This window comes from Pseudophryne corroboree, chromosome 12 (assembly GCF_028390025.1).
Source record: "Pseudophryne corroboree isolate aPseCor3 chromosome 12, aPseCor3.hap2, whole genome shotgun sequence".
Lineage (NCBI taxonomy): Eukaryota > Metazoa > Chordata > Amphibia > Anura > Myobatrachidae > Pseudophryne > Pseudophryne corroboree.
This window is the reverse complement of record NC_086455.1, coordinates 33,020,870-33,042,438: the sequence shown is the minus strand read 5'-3', so window position 1 is coordinate 33,042,438 and position 21,569 is coordinate 33,020,870. Positions and strand designations below refer to the sequence as shown.

The 21,569-nt window shown below is 38.4% G+C and overlaps 1 protein-coding gene across 2 annotated transcripts in view; it reads right to left on the bottom strand.

The window, feature by feature from the left end:
- The window catches only part of LRFN5 (leucine rich repeat and fibronectin type III domain containing 5), a 352,489-nt gene that overhangs the window by 3,040 nt on the left and 327,880 nt on the right, over positions 1-21,569 (bottom strand). For both annotated transcript variants that reach the window (XM_063947305.1, XM_063947306.1), the window contains one exon: positions 9,732-11,139. In XM_063947305.1, the coding sequence (XP_063803375.1) occupies positions 9,732-11,119 (1,388 nt within the window). In that variant the 5' untranslated portion in view covers positions 11,120-11,139. The remainder of the gene's footprint in view (positions 1-9,731; positions 11,140-21,569) is intronic.

Sequence of the window (21,569 nt, the reverse complement as noted above, 5' to 3'; positions counted from 1 at the left end):
AATATTAAAAAATCAACTGTTAGCAAATTTGTTTTAATTGAATTTCATCGATTAACACTGACCTTTAATAAATTTCTCACATGTAGTCGTCTATTATTTGGCAAGAATCAAAAACATTTTCTGTTGATGTGATATTATATTTATTATGTGTCCTGGTATGCAAGTTTGTCTTAATAGGAATATATATATATATATATATATATATGTTAAATGGTATAATTTCTCTCTATGCTCTAAAGCAATGCAGACAAAAAGCTATCAACAGTATCTCTTGGCCTGCTTACCACTAAAAAAGCACTCTCTCTAAAAATGGAACATGCATTCTTAATGGGTCAATTAGGAAAATGTATCTGAGTATTATGGATTTTTCATATTTTAAATGCATTGTTTACTTCTCAATATTGCCAGTGAGCACCTGGGAAATGCACGGTCAGTGAGTATGTCGCAGCAGCTTTCTTCTTCAGAATAAATTCACTAATGACCTACATTTAAAGATACAAATTCCCATGCATGTTTCTGACATCAACATAAAAATATCTTTTATGCATTGATAATTTCTTGCTAAACCTCAGTGGGCTGTGCCAAATCAATCATACTGACTATAATTCTTGTTACATGTGTATTATAATAATAATAATAATAATAATAATAATAATAATAATAATAATAACAACAATTTATTTATAGAGTATGCCAGCATACGCCACAACACTTATACAACCAGCTGATTATGCCTTTTCTTCTAACTCACATATGTGTCCACAAGCATTCACAGTTCATGGCAAGTAGTTCAGTTTGGCGTGTCACGTACTGTACTTTACAACCAAACTATGCCATCTGTCCTACCACACAGTTTTGTACCAAATTTGCATCACTAATGCCACAAAAGTACAATGCATGGGTACCCTGGATACTGGCTCTAGAACTTACTTGCTAGAAGTTCTGGCTCTAGAACTTGCTTTGTACTACTCAGATGCTAACCTGGTTAAAAAAAGCAAAAGACTGAGGAATGAACGAGTGACCTCTGCCATGCCTTTGCTTAATCTGCCACTTTATACCAAATACATTGTGGCAATGCACAAAATACTATAAGTAATTCCAGATGTCAGTACGCTACAACAAAGGCATGATATTCAGAAATAAGTATGAAAGTCAGGAAATTGCTACCCATGGCAAATTGTCTAAGCCGAACCATTCATCACACACCATATGGCACACAAAGGTGTATGAAGACACATCTATGTATACAGTTTAAGAAACCATTATCAAATGGAGAAAAGGGAATTTGCAGCGTTGAACCTGAACTGTGAATTTATAAAGACCTGGGACAATGGTTATACAAATTCCTTCTTACTCATGACCTTTTCATTTCCAACTCCCTGCACCTCCTGGCCATTACAGAAACCTGGATTACTCCTCATGACACCACTTCTCCCGCTGCTCTCTCTGCTGGGGGCCTCACATTCTCACACACACCCCGACCTGGGGGTCGCCATGGGGGTGGTGTTGGGATCCTTTTACCCTCAAGCTACACATACCAACTTATACCTCCAGAACCTTCTCTTACATTCTCTACATTTGAGGTCCATACATTACGCCTCTACCAACCTACTAATCTTCGAGTTGCTGTAATTTACCGTCCACCTGGCATTACCTCCAAATTCCTCGACAACTTTGCTTCCTGGCTACCTCACTTCCTCTCTTCTGACATTCCCTCCATTATTCTAGGTGATTTCAACATCCCTATCGATAACCCCACAAAATCACCGGCCTCTAAACTCCTTAACCTCACCTCTTCACTTGGTCTCTCCCAGTGGACCACCTCACCCTCCCATGTGAACGGGAGCTCACTGGATCTGGTTTTCACTCACCGCTGTGATATTTCTGATTTCTCCAATTCCCCTTTTCCCCTCTCTGACCACCACTTGCTCTCTTTCAACTTATCTATCTCTGCTTCCCCATCTCTCCCTCCTAAGGCAACCATCACGAAGCGTAACATTGAGGCTATTGACACCTCATCCCTATCCTCCCTGTTTGACTCCCTTCTCTCTCCTCTTCTCTCTCTCACATGCCCTGAACAAGCCACATCCCTATACAATGCATCTCTTACTTCTGCCCTTGACTCTGTTGCTCCGCCAACCACTATTCACCCTCGCAGATCAACACCTCAACCCTGGCACACCAAATGCACCAGATACCTACAAAAATGCTCACGTACTGCCGAGCGACAGTGGAGGAAATCACGCTCTAAAGCAGACTTCCTCCATTTCAAATTCATGCTCTCATCCTTCAGTACTGCCCTTTCCCTTGCTATACAATCATACTTCAAAATCCTCATTTCTACACAGTCTTCCAACCCCCGGCGCCTCTTTGCCACTGTTAACTACCTCCTCTGCCCACCACCACCTCCTCTCCCTTCCTCATTGTCTGCTCTTGACTTTGCCACTTATTTCACATCCAAGATTGACTCCATACGTCAGGATATCACTTCCCACCAGACCAGCAACCAGCCACCACCCATCCCTTGCCACCCCTCCCCTTCCCTCTTACCAACTCTGACATCTTTCTCCCATGTATTTGGCGAGGAAGTCATGGCCCTCATCCGTTCCTCCCCCCCCCACAACCTCCCCGCTCGACCCTATCCCTTCCCACCTCCTCCGTTACCTCTCCCCTTCTGCCTGTTCCCATCTTGCCCACCTTCTCAATCTCTCCCTTTCATCAGGCACTGTCCCCTCTGCCTTCAAGCATGCTCTTGTCTCCCCTATTCTTAAAAAACCTACCCTTGATCCTAACACTCTCTCCAACTATTGACCCATCTCTCTCCTCCCCTTTGCCTCCAAACTTCTTGAGCGCATTGTCTATAATCGCCTCACTGCCTTTCTTTCCTCTCACTCACTGCTTGACCCATTCCAGTCTGGTTTCCGTTCTCTCCACTCCACTGAAACTGCCCTCACAAAAATCTGCAATGACCTCCATGCAGCCAAATCTAAGGGCCACTACTCTCTGCTTATTCTTCTTGACCTCTCTGCTGCTTTTGACACTGTGGACCACCCTCTCCTTCTGCAAATCCTTCACTCTCTTGGTCTGCGTGATACTGCCCTCTCCTGGCTGTCCTCCTACCTCTCTGATCGTTCCTTCTCTGTCTCCTCTCATGATGCTACCTCCCCCCCACTTCCACTAACTGTTGGTGTCCTCCAAGGCTCTGTTCTTGGTCCTCTACTTTTCTCTCTCTATACGTCCTCTTTAGGTGAACTCATTAGTTCTTTTAACTTCCAATACCACCTCTATGCTGATGACACTCAAATCTACCTCTCCTCCCCTGATCTCTCCACGGCTCTCCTCACTCGTACCTCAAACTGTCTTTCTGCTATCTCTTCCTGGATGTCTCAGCGCTTTCTTAAACTCAACATGTCTAAGACTGAGCTGATCATCTTCCCACCCTCCCGCACAGCCTCACCTCCCACAATCTCATTATCCATTGATGGCACGACTATCTCCCCTAGCCCCCAAGTACGCTGTCTTGGCGTAATCCTTGACTCCTCCCTCTCCTTCAAACCACACATTCAGCACCTCTCACAAACCTGTCATTTTCATCTCAAAAACATTTCTAGAATCAGACCTTTTCTCACCCAGGATGCCACTAAGATCATTATTCACTCACTGATTATTTCCAGACTGGACTACTGTAATCTCCTCTTAACTGGCCTCCCTGACAATTACCTCTCTCCACTCCAATCTATCCTCAATGCTGCTGCCCGGCTCATCTTCCTCACCAAACGCACTACGTCTACCTCCCCTCTCCTACAGGCCCTCCACTGGCTTCCCTTCCCTTTCAGAATCCAATTCAAACTTCTCACACTCACTTACAAAGCCCTCACCCACTCCTCTCCCATCTACATCTCTGACCTTATCTCCCTTTACTCTCCCACCCGTCCTCTTCGCTCTGCTAATGCACGCCGACTCTCCTGTCTTCTGATTACTTCCTCCCACTCCTATCTCCAAGATTTTTCACGTGCTGCTCCCTTTCTCTGGAATTCTTTACCTCTCCCCCTCAGACTCTCCACCTCTCTACAAAACTTCAAACGGGCTCTTAAGACCCATTTCTTTACCAAACCTAGCCAAATCTCAACATAACCCTCTGTTCCACGCTCTCTTTGTACCCCATCTGTGTCATCCCTGTCTGTCCTGTGTCATCCCTGTCTGTCTTCCGTTCCCCTTAGAATGTAAGCTCTCACGATTAGGGCCCTCTTCCCTCATGTGCTTATACTTTTCTTACTTTAATAATCCTCAACTGCCCAGATCCCACAGTTTTTTGACCACCTGGAACTTATCTCTATGTTTACTGGTGTAGTTATGCTTAGTTGCCCTGTACTTGTCCTATATTGTATTCAACTGTAAGTCACTGTTTTCCTATTTTTTTAATGTGCATTTGTACTCTGTAATTGGGCGCTGCGGAACCCTTGTGGCGCCATAATAATAATAATAAAATCATAATACATTCCAGTCAACATCAAAACAGATTTAGTCATCTCTTATGTTATAAAGTGGAGTACATGTACTTTTCCTTCTTTGAATCATATTGAAGGATTTTCACTTTCATCAAGTACTTCATACAAAATGATGAGTGAAATCTAATTTAACAATCATTCAATAAAATGAACTGTACTTCATTTCCTAAAATATCATTAAAAACATTAGTAGTCATTTAATTACAGAATCAAGACAGTCTGTGTTTGTGTGTGTTATTAGAGGGGACCATAGCTCTATTAATAATTAGCATAAAAGTCTTTAACTTACCCTATGTATGTACTATATACTGTACTGACTATTATTAGCCTTAATATACCAAAAACATATTACATAGTATGGTGTAATAAGTTAATTCAGGCATTTTTGGCACTACCTAATTGGCAGCGGCATCCGGTCTCTAGGTCGACAGTAACTAGGTCGACACTATCTAGGTCGAACACTATTGGTCAACAGTAACTAGGTCGACAGGGTTTCTAGGTCGACAGGGTCTCTAGGTCAACATGTTCTAGGTCGAAAGGTCAAAAGGTCGACATGAGTTTTTCACTTTTTTTTCTTTTTCTGAACCTTTTCAAACTTAACGATCCACGTGGACTACGATTGGAATGGTAATCTGTGCCGAGCAAAGCAGTAGCGGAGCAAGGCACCTTGCCCGAAGCATGGCGTCGCTTCGCTCGCCATGCGAGGGGACACTGTGTTCTAATTGGGGTTCCTGGTCACTCTATGAAGAAAACGACACCAAAAAAACATAAAAAACTCATGTCTACCTTTTCACATGTTGACCTATACCATGTTGACCTAAAGACCCTGTCGGCCTAGAGACCCTGTTGACTAATAGTGGTCGACCTAGACACTGTCGACCTAGTTACTATCTACCTTCCATACCACATCCATTGGCCGCACAGAATTATGCTTACCAAACTCCGCCATTGCGACCCAGATATTAAGGATATCCATGCTTCAGTCAAGATGGTTAAATCAAACTGGCTGAGGTACTAATTTAGTCACCCGTGCTCAAGCATCAATATCCATAAAACTTGGACTGTAACAGAGGAGTTTGGGAAACTCTAATGTAGTATATTATTTATAGTTCTCCAAATGTAATACAGGCTTGCTGCATGGGAGCTCCAACATTAATTTGTCTAATCCATTTTACTCGTGAGTTTCAAACAACCTAAGTGGTTGTAATAGTTTTATATAAATAGTTGTAATTTTAGAGATTACAGAACCAGTGTGATTTTTGTGAGTTTGCCACTTATAGGCAATCAGTTATAAGGTTGGACAACTGAACACCACTTTAAATTTTGCAGTGAACTTAGCAGTGATTTAGCACACTTGCCCATAATATCGGAACCTATTCCATAACACCGTATGACAAGGGAAAAAAATCTATAATGTTGATGCTAAATTTTTGACCCAATTTTTTGTTGTAATTTACTGTTTGTTTTTTTTTCTTCTTTTTGTTTCATTATATTATTTTAAGTCTAGTGCCAGTTTTCTCTAACTTGAACAGATATATACTGCCTTTTGGAGCTAACAACCTAAACCTCGGACCACAATAATAAACGCAAGGTACTGTTTTAATCAGAATGATTATCAATATAATCGTCCTTGTGTTAAGACATTTGAATTAAAATTAAATTTTTATGCAAGGTAGATTTTGAAAGCTGCATTGTGAGGATCATTCCTGAATACGTATTATTATCTTTAATACAAAATGAAAAATGGTGCTAAAGTATTAAGTGAGTCTTTTCGTCCTACTCATTTTTATTGGAACAGTCAAGTTTTTGTTGTTTCAAAATGGCATCTGATATAGTCATTTAGGAATCTGGAGCTTGGTTGGAAATGTTAGAAATATATTTATATTAAATTATATTAAACTGACTTATATTTAGACAATAACAAGACATTTAAAGTTAAAGGATTTAGGGGGAGATGTAACAAACTCTTTCAAGAGGACAAATAGAGGTGTTGACCATAGCAATCAACCTACTTCTAACTAGGATTTTATGGAATGTGCTAGATTAACGGATACTAGAATCTGATTGGTTGATATAGTAAATTACTTCACTTGACCACTTTAGACAGTTCATTAAATTTCCTTTAGTTGTAAATATAAACTTTTGAGTTGCATTAAATTCTACTATGGGATGATCCTTCTGCTTAACATGGACACAAATAATTGGCCTGATTCAGATGTGGTCGCAAATCGGCTATTGTGCGCAAATTAGCAGAAACAGTATGTTCTTATTGTGTATATGTCTATTTCTCAGTGTGCATGCACAACAATTGAATGTGATTGCACATGCACACTGCATTGCACTAAGGAATTAGTCATAGAGGGATTGACAGGAAGACAGCAATTGGGGGTGGTAATGGGGAGCGGTCGGATAAATGCAGGCATGTCATGGCTGCTAAGACCGCGTTTTATGGCCATGAATAAATTAGCAGTTGCGATCTTACTTGCTATTGGAGAGCCCTCTGCGTCCCTTGAGAGCAGCTCACCTTTGCATCTACAGAGGCACTAAGACTCTGCGACTTGACCCGATTTACAATGATAGTGCCGATGTATCAGCAATTATATGCTGTTGGATGGAAATGATGTGATAGCAGTGGGTGTCCCTATGCATATAATCACAATTGTGTACGGCAATGGGCCTTATTCCGATTGTTGCAAACCAAAAAAGCACACTAATGCACACTAATGGGCAAAACCATGCAGCACTGCAGGTGGGGCAGATGTAACATGTGCAGAGAGAGTTAGATTTGGGTTGGCTGTGTTCAAACTGAAATCTAAATTGCAGTGTAAAAATAAAGCAGCCAGTATTTACCTGCACAGAAACAATATAACCCTCCCAAATCTAAATCTCCCTGCACATCTTACATCTGGCCCACCTGCAGTGCAACATGGTTTTGCCCATCAGTGTGCTTTTTTAGTTTCTTAACAAACTGGAACAACCCCCAATGTCCCTTTTCCTGCTGTGTTTAAAAGCATTTTCTAACGATACAATAACATTGTTATTGGATAATTATTGGTTATTTTGTTTACATTTGCTGGTGAAGCCCACCAATTAGCCGATATCACAAGCGGTATATCAGCCTGTGTGGGCCACCAACAAAATGTACAAATTTCAAAATTAAAAAAATTGTAAGAAACTATAAACTATAAATTACAAAAACAGAGCCTTTTTGTGGTTTGAAAATGTTTGAGCTGATTTGAATATTTTTTTAGCTTGTTTCAGCTTAATGGCTACATCAAAAAGAGCATTTTCAAATTATTTCTGTATTTAACTCTCAAGCACAGTAATGTCCACTCTTTGAGTTAAATATACTGTTCCTTAAAATGCAGAAATTTATTCTTGAGTCAATCATTTTAAATTACACTAATATCTTTATTCTGACATTGTCATAATTAAAGATTAACCAATATGTGTCAGTTGATGTTTTGTTTTCAAATTTATTTTTTCACAGTACTAGAATTTTTTTATTTTCTTTGTATAAAATGTTATAGGGGGAATTCAATTAGCTGCGGTACATTTTTATGTGAAAAAATTTGTATTTTTTTTTACTATTTTTAGCCTGATTTTTTCGGGCAATTTATTCAATGACCAGTTTTTTAACTGAAGAATGTACTGTACCTATTTTCATGTGAAAACACATAGATTCTGGAATAAGTTCCCAGATCCATGTGTTTTCGCATGCGAAACATGAAAAAAATGACACTTATCTAGGATTTTGTTTCTCCTGCCTTCGGGCAGGTGAAATGAACTTCTCGATTATGCCGGCTACTGGCGTCAGTTGAATTACCCCTCGAGGATCAATTAGCCATGGTACTTTAACATAGTTAATTGAATTCCCCTCCTAATCTTTATCATCTCTGTGGTCTGATACCTGCAATAAGTTCCACTTCTTCACCCTTCTCTTCACATACCACTGGGGCCATGTTGCACTAGTGCAATTGGTTGGATGGGCAGACACAGGATATTTGACTTGACTGTCCACCTTTCACCAATAAAAAAATAACTCCCCAAAGTACACATAAGGGCCGTACACACCGGGAGTTCTGTCCCAGAGATGTGTGCTGAACGATCTAGCACAGACCGCTCAGCAACCATCTCTCCCCCACTCAGCACACAGCGCGATGGGTGCTGATCAAAAGGGGGGGGGGATTGGACGCTCAGACATTGAGGTATCTGAATCATTACTAAAATTAAAGTACCCTAAATGCTATGAAAGTTGTCATTTTTTTTTTAATATTTCACATTTACAAGCTAATTGGAAACCTGTTTTAGAGCAATATATTTTATCAATGTAAAACTAGATATTACAGCTTAAGCATTAAATACTTATGCAAACAGCATTTTTTTCATTTTATTTAAATTAAAAAAAAAAACAATCTGCAGAAAAATACTGAATTATGAATTTGAAAATTCACATTAAGAACCAACTGGTTCACATTAAAAATAATGCCTGGAACAATCTGTGTGTCACTTGTACTATAGACACCTTCAAAAAATGGCACAAGGGCATGTGTAGAAAATCACAAAAACTCTGGCATTTTGCCACATATTCTGGTACTAGCTTTGGAAATATTGCACTGATGCCATATTTACTGTGTTTTATTCAGAAATATGGTCTTTGTGCTTGACAGTATGGGCACTTAAGTAAATGCAATGGATGCATGGTGTGTATGATATCCTTGACCCAAGGGGAATTGTGCAGAACACACACTGCACCCATTATAAAAACACTGCTACCTACATTGAAGGTTATGCCAAATTGTGGATATTTTAAACAGTCTCCACATGATCAAGCATTAGATAAAGACTATAAACAATAAGGTGTTCATATCCTAATTTATCAAAGATTGGAGAGAGACAAAGTGCAGAGAGACAAAGTAAAAACCAGTCCACTCCTCCCTGACATTTTCCAAATGTAGCCTGTAAAATGACAGAAGCTGATTGGTACTTTATCTCTCTTCATTATCTTTCTCTAAGCTTTGATAAATCTGCCGCCAAATGTTAAGCAAATCTTCCACATTACAACTCAGAGACATCAATGTTGTTACCTTATAAATACATTTTAGGCTAACTGATGTTAATTGAATAAACTTTTAAAAGTTGTTGATCATGGGAATGCTCTGGAAATGTTTAAATCAAAATTGCAATCTAATGAAGAGTAAATATAGAAAATACAAATCTTACCTGTAAACTAGGGAATCATCGTATGTGCCATTATACTGGATTTGGAACATCCGAATTCCAGGTATATTTCTTTGAAAATTGAACTTAATAAGTACAGTTGACGATGTTGCTTCTGCAACTACTACCTTTTTATCTTGGTTCATTTTTGTATCACCATTGCTGCTACTAGCATTTGAACCAGATTTAGTTGAAGTTGAGATGTCTGATGATCCGGGGTCTGTCTCTTGAATATGGTTTGTACTGTTAACTAAGTGGGGAAGTTTAATTATGTGAAGATTGATTGTTTTGGTTGTTTCGCCTGCAGGGTTAGAAGCAATACATGCAAAAGGACCACCATCTTTGACTGTTGTTATAAGAATGTCCAGTGTTCCATTGTCATATACCAGAATCCGTGTTCCATTAGATATTAACTTGCCTTCTGGGGATATCCAGTGTACTGCTGGCTCAGGGTCACCAAGTGCTTTACATTTTAAAACTGCTCTTTGGCCTTCTAAAACTTCAACATCTGGTGTATATCTTGTAATAAGTGGTGGCTCACATAAAAAGTCTTCTTCTGTGATGGACCAGAAATATCGTCCCGAAAGAAGGGGAGGAGAAGCACATGTCTCCAAATCATCCTCTCTGATGAGGCGCCTCAGCCATAATAATTCACAGTTGCAATGTAATGGATTTCCACCAAAATTCAATGCAAATATAGAAGGGTTTATTATCCCTGAGGTTGCTAGCACCTGAGCTCGCTGAAAGAGTGGATCTGGTGGTAATTTTTGTAGTTTGTTTGATGTCACATCTAATCTATTTAGCTTGTGTAAATGGGAAAAAGTACCCTTTGGGATATGTTCAATCATGTTGTGATCTAGGCTAAGAGTGTGTAAGCTGACCATCTTTTCCACCGCTTCCCAAGGTATGGTTTCAAGGTTATTATAAGACAGGTCAAGCTCTTCTAGAGCTAAAACATCATCAAAGGCTGTAGATGAAATTAATGTCAGTTGGTTGTTGTTGAGTATCAAATGGTGGAGGTTCAAAAGCCCACTAAATATATCATTTGTGACTTTAGTCAATCGATTGCTGTTCAAATGCAATGCTCTTAAATTGCGTAAGTCAGCAAATGCATAAGGTGTAATGTAACTTATTGTATTCCTTGAAAGTGTCAGGTCCACCAGACTTGTCATATTAGCAAAATCCTTCCTTTTTATACTTGTAACAAAATTATCTGCTAGTCGTAACTCTACAGTCTTTCGGTTGATGTTTGGTGGGATGAAGAGCAATCCTTTCTTGTCACACAAGGTTGCAAGATTTGGAGATAAATTCTGACAGGTACAGCGCTTAGGACAGATCTCAGCTCTCACCGCCATGCCAATGAACAACAGATAACCGAACAGTTTTTCCATTGTAGATCAGGTTAAAAAGCCTAAAAGAAAACAGACATATAAATCAATAAAGGTTTTTTTTTTAATCTGCGCAAATATTAGGTTATATTAACTTAACACTTTACAATTTGAATTTTTATTTATTTATTAGTTTCATGTTATTGGACACAGAAAATACTCTTTGGAGTACTCAGGGTATCCTTGTTAAAAATGTGAAACATTACAATTGTTTAAATGTTGTCTAAACACTACAAATCTTTAGAAGCATGCTAATAGTTTTCACAATTTGTATATGACATTTGATATGTGCTGGAAAAATTGATGTTGCACTAATAAAATAACAATGAAGTAAAGTATGTTGAACATTAAATAAAGTAAACATATATTTTTTAAATACTACGAAAATAAAGCTCAAATTGTCATTGTTATGGTTGAAAAATTGTTGCATTGATTAGTAGTTGAATGGTTAACATTTTATAGCAGCAGATTAATGCTCTTTATATTCAATATAATGCACAAAAAATGACCTAAAATATTAACTGCAAAAAAGCAGAGACATTGCAAAATATAAAAAATATAGACCAAAAAAATATTATGATTGAGTTGCTACAGTAAAATTGCCTTTTTGTGACATGATTAATGCAACAATTTACTCTGTCTACAGTGAATGTAGTGACACTAAATTCCAAACTACACAAAGTAACAGATATTACATTTTCAAGTATAGCTCAAAATCCTTATAATGGTATTTCTCCATTAAGATAATTATGTTGAGTTCAAAAATCTTAAAGGAAACATACTGTAAAGCATGTTTATTAATATGATGGGTGAGATTAGGCGATTAGTATTAACTGCAGCCATTATTTTCAAATGTACATTCTCTACAGTTGAAAATTTTGCAAAATGAGTTTTAATAAAATGATGGATTTTTTAACCTTTTTCTATTTATTTTGCAATGTGTATGAAAAATAATTTAGCATGCTATGTAATAAAAGCCCATTCTATACAAAAGAATGTCTCATTTTACTGTGTCATACTACAGCAATGCATAGAGACAAATTGCTAAATAGAAATTTCAAGAGAAATTATGAAGAGTGAAGTTCGGATGTGTGGCCTACAGGGAACCTGTTCAATTCAATTAAATAATTATTTTTAATGGGGTACAATTATATACTGAGGCATCCTCTAATGCTATTTCCAGTAAAATAATTGTATTTTCTGTACAATTTTTATGTATCTTTAATAGGTAGTAATTCAAGATACATGCAAATTTTGTCTGCTACATTTATAATTGGCTTTGTGAAAGAAGTAAAGAGCATTTTGTGGATATTTATTTAAAATTAACTTAAATCTAAAGTACTAAGGCTTTTTACATACAATACTATTCTTGTGTCAGCTGAATTAGATTAATTTTGGTTTTACATTATTAATAAATAAAATATGCAAACTGTAGTTCACAAAGTAGGGGTTATTGTGCTGTATAATCTGTAAAATCTGTATATTGTTTCCTCACTTTTTCATTCACAGTTGACAGTTTTTTGAATGTTTTATTATTCTTATGCCATATGTGATAGAAACATTTGTGCAGTTATTACTGTGAAGAGTCCTGTAATTTCTCAATGTTACATATGTGAAACATAATCACCTGCATACTGTTGATGAAATATTTTTTCTTTGGGAATTTCTCAGAGGGGACATTTACAATTAGTAATTCTCTAACTGGAAAAACATGGTGTTCTAAACCAAAGCTTTATAGTCTTGACCAAATACTTCAGTTATAGAGGCCATCTATATTAACCCTGTTTCTGATTACAGATTTTTTCAGCACTGTGCAAAGACCATTTTTTGATGCTTCCGCTCATCAAATTCCAATATCAATATCACTTACTTTCTATGAAGTTCCTACATAATAATACCTTGTTTCTATAAAGTCATTGCTTTTTTAAGAAATACCATAAAATATTTTGCTCTAACAAATCAAATATTATTTACCCAAAATTGCCCATCCCCTCAATTTTTTTCTATAACAATTCATAAAAAATATTTTCTTTATACAAACACCACAAAGAGATACATTGTTTTTTGCTGCAGTATTGATGCATCTTCATGAAATTGCAAATAGCAATACTCTATGTGACAGATTTATATAAAGATTCTGCACTTGAATATAATAATGAATTAAAAAATTGTTGCCAACTCTACAGTATTTAAATGCTTGCATTGTGTCGATAGAATATGGTAACACTACAAGACCTACTACTTTTTAAACTAAAACCTATACAACATTAAATGACACCCCCTTGTGTAATTTTTAGTGATTGCTGGTGATCATTACAACTGAGGCAACATATTGTATGAATGAGGGGTATTTTTCCAACAAACTAGGTGCACCCAAGTGTGAACAGAATAGTTCATGGAGATAGGGCCCTCTAATCATCTATATAAAATAGAATTTTTCCACTGTGCATGCTGATGTTGTCTGGTAAACACAGTTGATCATCAGAAAGTAATAGCTAAGTGGGCATATTGTTGGAAAGAATCGACTACCCGCTTTGAAATGTAGGTGCCCCCACCTAAATTTCAGATACCATCATAGGGCTGTTTTCTGTAGTCCAGGGTAATATTGCCCCCTAGAGCACAGGTGATGACCAGATCATAATGGCTAAGAGGGACTAACCTCTTTGAAATGACAGTGCAAACACTAGTGTTTATGTCCATATGGGGGAGATAGGGAAAATTTGATGTCCAACTCCATACAGTATATGGAAAATATGTTTAGTATAGAGCTAGGTAGCATTATAGCTCCAAGGACCCATATAATTAGAAAGAAAGGAACTATATCTTTCAAATGTATGTGACCCTGCATTTATAGAAGCCAGGTTGGGGGAGATATTCCCTCACCTCGGACGCCATGATTTTTTTGAGGTGCAATACAATATAGTGCTTTTCACCTTGTGATTACACTTATCACCAGGTAATAACGTTCATAGTTTGAAAGATGTGATTTTAAATTTACAAAACTGTTGTCAGTACCCGAACAACCCAGCACGTGGGGTCACGTCCTCACCAGTTGTCCAAACCGGTTGTGAAAGTAATTATTTTTCAGTTGTCCTAGGCTTACCTCAAAGCAAACAATGTGTGGGACATACTGTATTGTCGATAGTAAAGTAGATAAATTAGGGGTACATTTACTAAGCAGTGATAAGAGCGGAGAAGTGAGCCAGTGGAGAAGTTGCCCATGGCAACCAATCAGCACTGAAGTAACACCTATAATTTGCATACTATAAAATGATACAGAGCTGCTAATTGGTTGATGGGGAAATTTCTCCACTGGCTCACTTCTCCGCTCTTATCACTGCTTAGTAAATGTTCCCCTTAATGTTTTATGTATCTGATATATTAATTAACTAAAATAATTTTTATTAGAGCCATATATGTGTGTAATTTATTTATTTTATTTATTAACAGCTTCTTACATAGTGCAGCAAACTCTGTTGTGCTTTACAACTGGAACAACAATGATAAAACAAAACTGGGTAATAACAGACAGTCACAGAGGTAGGAAGGCCCTACTCGCAAGCTTACAATCTATGTTAAATATTCTGCTTGATAAAACATTATATAATACAGTAAATAACAGCTTATACGTTTTTATTATTTTCTTAATTTCTACATATTTTAAGAGATTTTCCATAATAATAAAAATACTGTATATTTTGGCTACTATTTGTCAGTATTCACAATTTGTTTTTCTGACTGATTAATAAATAAAATTAATTTGCATAAATAACATAACTTGGAACCATAAATTAGTTTTTAGTTATTTTTATAATTATTAACCTTTTTCTGAGTAGGCTCTATTATCTCATGAGGTTTTAAATCTGCATCAAATAAAAAAATATAAAAAATCCAAAGACAATTACTTATTAATACTAAGATTAAGTATTTGCTAACTTTATATGTTTCTGTTGCTTTGCTAAAAAGGTATTACAGTTAGTGAAAAATTATCCTATAGTACAGTAGATGAGGATTTTAAGGTCTCCAGTTTTAAAATCAACATATTTAGGGACATATATTTGGATGTATAATAACGATTTATTGTTTTCATTCTTTTCATGGGGGGTAATTCCAAGTTGATCGCAGCAGGATTTTTGATAGCAACTGGGCAAAACCATGTGCACTGCAGGGTGGGCAGATATAACATGTGCAGAGAGAGTTAGATTTGGGTGTGGTGTGTTCAATCTGCAATCAAATTTGCAGTGTAAAAATAAAGCAGCCAGTATTTACCCTGCACAGAAACAATATAACCCACCCAAATCTAACTCTTTCTGCACATGTTATATCTGCCCCCCTGCAGTGCACATGGTTTTGCCCAGTTGCTATCAAAAATCCTGCTGCGATCAACTTGGAATTACCCCCATGGAAATAAAAATATTTTAGCAAAACTGCCATGACATATTTCAGCCCACTCATCTGCAACAAAATTTAACAAGCACACATTATAGCACTCAGTATTCCATCAGTACAGATGGAGATTAAGTGGCATTGTTAACATATTTCCATGTTGTATAGTAGTGGGCAGAGGAAAATGGTGAATAAATCTAATTTGCATGAACTTGATATGTGTATAATCATATTTATTTTTTTAGGACTTTACCAATTGTTTGTAAAGATATTACTTTACAGAACAGTTTTTTCCATGCATATCCATAATTTGCCTGACTACTTCAAAAGACAACTTGTCATTCTTACTAATGATAGCAAAAGATCTCATTATAGTTTGTGGTAGCAAATAAGCAACATAGGGGGTCATTCAGACCCGATCGCATGCTAGCTTTTTTTGCAATGGTGCAATCGGGTCTAAACTCCGCATGTGTATGCACCGCAATGTGCAGGCGCGTTGACTGCCGGCGACGACATCGCCGGACTGCGATGGATTTTACAAAGAAAGCGATCACAGCGGCGATCGCAAGAAGATTGACAGAAAGAGGCCGTTTGTGGGTGTCAACTGACCGTGTCTAGGGAGTGTCCAGAAAAACGCAGGAGTGCCCAGCCATTTGGAGGGAGGATTCCTGACGTCAGCTCCTGAACAGATCATCGCAGCAGCTGAGTAAGTCCTGAGCTGTGCAGAGACTGCACAAACTTTTGTTTGTACAGCTCTCTGCACAAGTGTTCGCACCCCTGCACATCAACTACCCCCTCCCCCCTGTAGGCGGAAACTACTTGATCGCAGCACTGCAAAAAAAAAAATTTAAATAAATACATATAAATAATGGGGTCATCAAGAATAAAGTTATCTGAACAAAATTCCAGGAGACAGGTCGACCTATTCCCAGTGTTAATGTGATGCAGAAAAATTATTAGTTTGGTATAGTTCCAAACCTACCAGCAGTCCCGGGACTTGTTTGTGCTTTCACACAACATTTAAACATTTTTTAAATATATGTGCAGGAACCATTATTGGACGGTCGCTATCCATTGTGGGTTTCTCTTCCACCATATTCTAATCTCTCTCCTACTCCTCCTACTGTCTATTTCTCTATCCCTCTCTCTTATATATCTTCATTCCTCTCCCTATCCTTATCAATCTTTCTCAATCCCTCTTCTGTCTCTACTTCTTTTTCTCTGTGTCTCTCTCCAACCCCCTGTTCCACACACCCACCCTCTCCCACTGTCTCTTCTTCTCATCTCTCTCTCTCTCTCTCTCTCTCTCTCTCCTACCATAACCCTATCATGCCCTTCATTCTCTTTACCACTCTCTTTTGCCTTCTCCATTTTATCCTGTCCCCCTTTTTTTCTTTCTCTGATAGTTTCTCTCTCACCTTTTTTCTTTCCCACTTTTTTCTATCAATTTTCCATTTTTTCATTTGTCACCCTTAATTTTCCCTGTATGTGTATCTGTGTACTCATCTGGCATCTCTTTAGCCTGACTGTGTCAAAGATGTAGGAGTACACATTTGTATATGTACAATATGTGTAAATAAACATTATAATTAGCCATGCTAGCTAAAATGTACCCACTAAACCCTGTTCTTACATGTGTTTTAAAACCTAATTCCCTTAATGTACACCCTAAATAGTGTACATACTTACACATACAATTAAAACACATTAGCCCTAAAAAAAATGTAGACTTTGAAATTAACTTCTGATTATAAAAAAATCACAAACACATTTTTGAGAAAACCACTTTACTTAACAAAGAAAGAAACAAATTCCAACAAAATAGTCAGAGAAAAAAAAGATGAGAAACAATTATAAAAAAAACTATATAAAAAAACAAAACTATAAAGCATCTATTGGGGGGAGAAAGGTCCTCAACCACTTGCTGCCTTTCCACCACCCATGTACAGACACTACTCCTTGGGAGGAGGGGTTACTGGTGAGGCACACTGTGTGATGGAGTGGAGGGAGCTGGCTGTTGAGGTATTTGGCCCTTCATGCTCAGCTCTTTTGTGCTACCAGCTCATTTTGCAGAACCGCAATCACTTGTTTTTGTTCCCGGATGGCATGTGTGTACTCCCATGTTGCTTGCAGTTGATCCCGAAGCACCTGTGACCACTCCCATGTCATGTGGGTCAAATCCTGCAGGCGACTTTTTATCTTGCAGGCCACTCAGGTGCGGGTTCATTGTGCCACCACCACTATCCTGTTCTGCAACTGCAGTAGCTGCACAATATAGTCAAGCTGGCTGGTCTGACAATCCATAAAGGGTAGCTGGTGCTCCCAAAAAGGGTGGAGGAATATGCGGAGTTTGTCCATACTGGGAATAGTAGCATGTGTGCTGTGCGGTGGTGGTTGCCATGGTGATGACACATGCGGTGTAGGCTGCATGGGAGTCAGGATGATGGTGGTGTCATCCTCCTCCTCTTCCCCTGATTAATATGCCACCAGCCCTGGAAGTGCCAGGCCTAGAGGCACTGGTTTATAGAGGCAGTGGTGGTGCTGATAACACATCAGAAGGAACTGCAAATTTAAAAAAACTACTTGTAATGGAGACTAAATGCAACCTACTCTTATTTGGAACACCTACCAATGCACATGTTTAAAAACCATGCTAACTGACAGAATAAAATTTTCTTACAAAAAAACAATATAAGCATGGATTATAAAATCTCTTTTCAGGGGCCCTTTTACATTAAAATAGTACTTCACATATCAGTTTGAAGTAGGGTTCAGCCAAAAATTCACTTATGTGGTTGTGTCCAAATTTATTATTGTTATGTTTGCAGGTCTTAATATGTCACAATTGTATTTTAAAGGTATGTGACTATCAGTGCTGAAAGTAGGGTGGTATGGGGTGGTACGGAGTACCATTAAGAAATATGTTGGTGGTACTCAGTACCACCAGCCTACCACTGGGGTATAATTTATAAGGGGCATTTTTGTGTGTGGAACATAAAATGGTGTCAGTGGCATAACTGTGTGTGGCATAATATACAATAGGCATTATGGTGTGTGGTATAATATGTAAGGCATTACAGTGTGTGCATAATGTGTAATGGGCATTAAGGTGTGTGGCATAATGTGTAATGGGTGTTACGGTGTGTGGCATAATGTGTAATGGGCATTACGGTGTGTGGCATAATGTGTAATAAGCATTACAGTGTGTGGCATAATGTGTAAGGGGCATTACGGTGTGTGGCATAATGTGGCCATGCCCCTATTGTCATGTAGCCACTCCCCTAGTTTTGTGTGACCATGCCCCTTAATGACACATGGCCACACCCATTTTTACTATCAGTACCACTAAAAAAAAAATCACCCCCCTCCTCCGTTTTAGCTCTATATTATCATCATGTTCTAAGTTCTGATTTTGGGCTTGATTATGATCTGGGTTTCTTTAAAAGCCGATGAAAATTGATTTAAAAAATCGATAAAAAATCCCTGTAGTATTATTCACACAGATAACATTAATTTCCAGTCAATTTTTCACACTTAAACATATGCTCTCCTGACTGAAATGGCACCTGAAATCATGAGAATCGGACTTACATGAAATCAAAAACCCGAGATATGTTCTTTAAATATGAGTCGAACTCGAGGGTAGACATGACACAGGACTTTGCCCACCGAATCCCCAAAAGTGATCTTGGTTCTACTGAACCAATTATCTCTACTGATTTCTGCCTTTGGGACACACAAATGTCCTGATTATTAGAAGGGAATCTGCAGGACAGAAGAGTTATAAACCGGTGAATCCGGTAGAGGTCGGTTCAGAAGAGAAGCCTGGTGTGTGAGGTGGTCTTGTGGAGAAAGAGATGTTGCCCGTGGCCAGCTGCATGTTATGATGTCAAGATGTCAACAGCAGCTGGTCATCGTATTTCTTCCCGTCTGCCTCCAGGGTAGTCTGCATTTCGGTGGATGCTTCAGCTCACTCCTTCAAAGACAAGGTTCCCCGTCCTCAGAGAGTGAGACAATAGAGAGCATAGAGAGACAGAGATTTTAGACAGAGTACATAAATAGAGAGACAAAGTGCATAAATAGATGGAGAGAGCATACTGTAGATAGAGAAATATAGGCTGCTGTGCATGTTCATCAGCACCAGGCTGTGATAGTGACATACACAGTCGCAGTAAAATTACTCTTGGCGCGGCTAGGTGCGCCCGCTCAATATGCAGTGCAGTGTTTTAAAATTGGCCATGGTTGGAGGTATGACATTATGGTCCAAATTAACTCGAAGGACCACAAACTTGCATCTCAGGCATCTTTAAATTCCTGGAAGGAAACCCTTTTTTTAACTTGTAAAATTGGACAATGAGGGTCATATTTACTAAAGGTTTTTAGAGGTGGAGATTTTACCCATAGCAACCAATCAGATTCTACTTAACATTTAGCTAGCACCTGCTAGAAGATAACAGCTACAATATGATTGGTGGCTATGGGCAACATCTTGACTTCTAAAAATCTGCACTTTAGTAAAAATACCTCTGAGTATCCTACTCCTAAAACCTAAATGAATCAAGGGAGCATCATAATCTACATCATTATGCTAGTATTTGAAAAAAAAATTGTTCAGTAGACACGCGGTATTCAAATGATACAGATGGAGCCCTCCTCATGTTTGCCTTTAATAGGATTAACTGAGCCAGGGCAGTTGGACTTAATCCCCTGCTGTATTGTTCTCTCTGTATTGTATTGTATCTGAGAACAATAGATGAAAGGCTTATGCTAAAAACCCTTGGTGCACCTAGGTGCAGCAGAGAAGCTTAGATGAGCGTGGCCCCATCTGTATATCACACCCAATCTCCTTTCTAATGTGATCCCCATAATCGTGCATATTCCACCCATAGTAGTCAGGTTTAGCTGCGTAAAGGGATGGGCACCCACGCTACCCCAAGGGTAGCAAGCTGAAATAATTATACCACGCCCATAAGCAGAAACAGAACGGGTGTAGAAAGGGGATGAATAAAATTGAATACCACCCATTTTGTTTAATGAAAATGCATATACTGTAGTCAGAATAAATTACAAACTTTAAATGTGCTTTAAATGTCCACACATGACCAAATTTTATGTACAGCCTGTATTTTGCATTCATGGCAATTTAATTCCCATATTATGGGGTTTACCTAATTGGGTACGATGCAGGTTGACTGTATTAGTGGGATCCCCACCAATGTGTCCTGTGTTTTTATTTTTTAAATATAGCAACCCTATTTACTAGGCTATACTAATAATGGGGATTTGCAACTTTGCAGGTATGTATTCCATATAAAAATGTGTCAAGACAAAGGTGAATAGCTTTCATAAAACAAAATACCTATTGTGATGTTTTCAGGAACTACGTGGAGCATATTGTTGCCAAGATTGGAATTCTCCATCAGATTTTAGTTTTTTTTTATTATGCACTTCAGATTTCTCCCACTGCCAGTGGTGCAGAGAGGGGGGGGGGGGGTACTAATTACCAGAGCCTGGGTCTGATGGAGGGGCCATGCCCCACCCCCCTTACCTGGCAGAAGCAACTGCAGCTCTTCCTCTCGGCTCCTGTGTGCTGTGCAGCAGTGTGGCCACGGAAGCTCTTAAAATACAGTTTATTCTGTATGTTTTTCTAAGGGTGCATGGCCACTCCTAGGTCATGTCCCTTCCACACGAGGCCACACCCCCTTTCCAGGATGCACAATTTTCCAATCTAGGGGAAGGAAAAGTTGGGAGGTATGTACTGTACTGCGTATGATGCAGCTTCGTACCAACAGCAACCATACAACAGAATTTACAGTACAGTTTAATATTACATTATTATTATTATTATTATTATTATTCCTACAGTATTTCCTAACATACTGTTATGTGATACATACTGTATGATGTATTTTCCGTACCTAGAGCATGTGTACCTCATCTATCAGTTCAGGGAGGGTTAGCTGGGGGCTGCCCAGCTGCTCAAGGAGGGCTGGGCACGCCCCCAAAATGATGAAAATGGGGTTTGCGGCACTAAAATCATGACGCACGTTATGTTAACGCTTGCTGT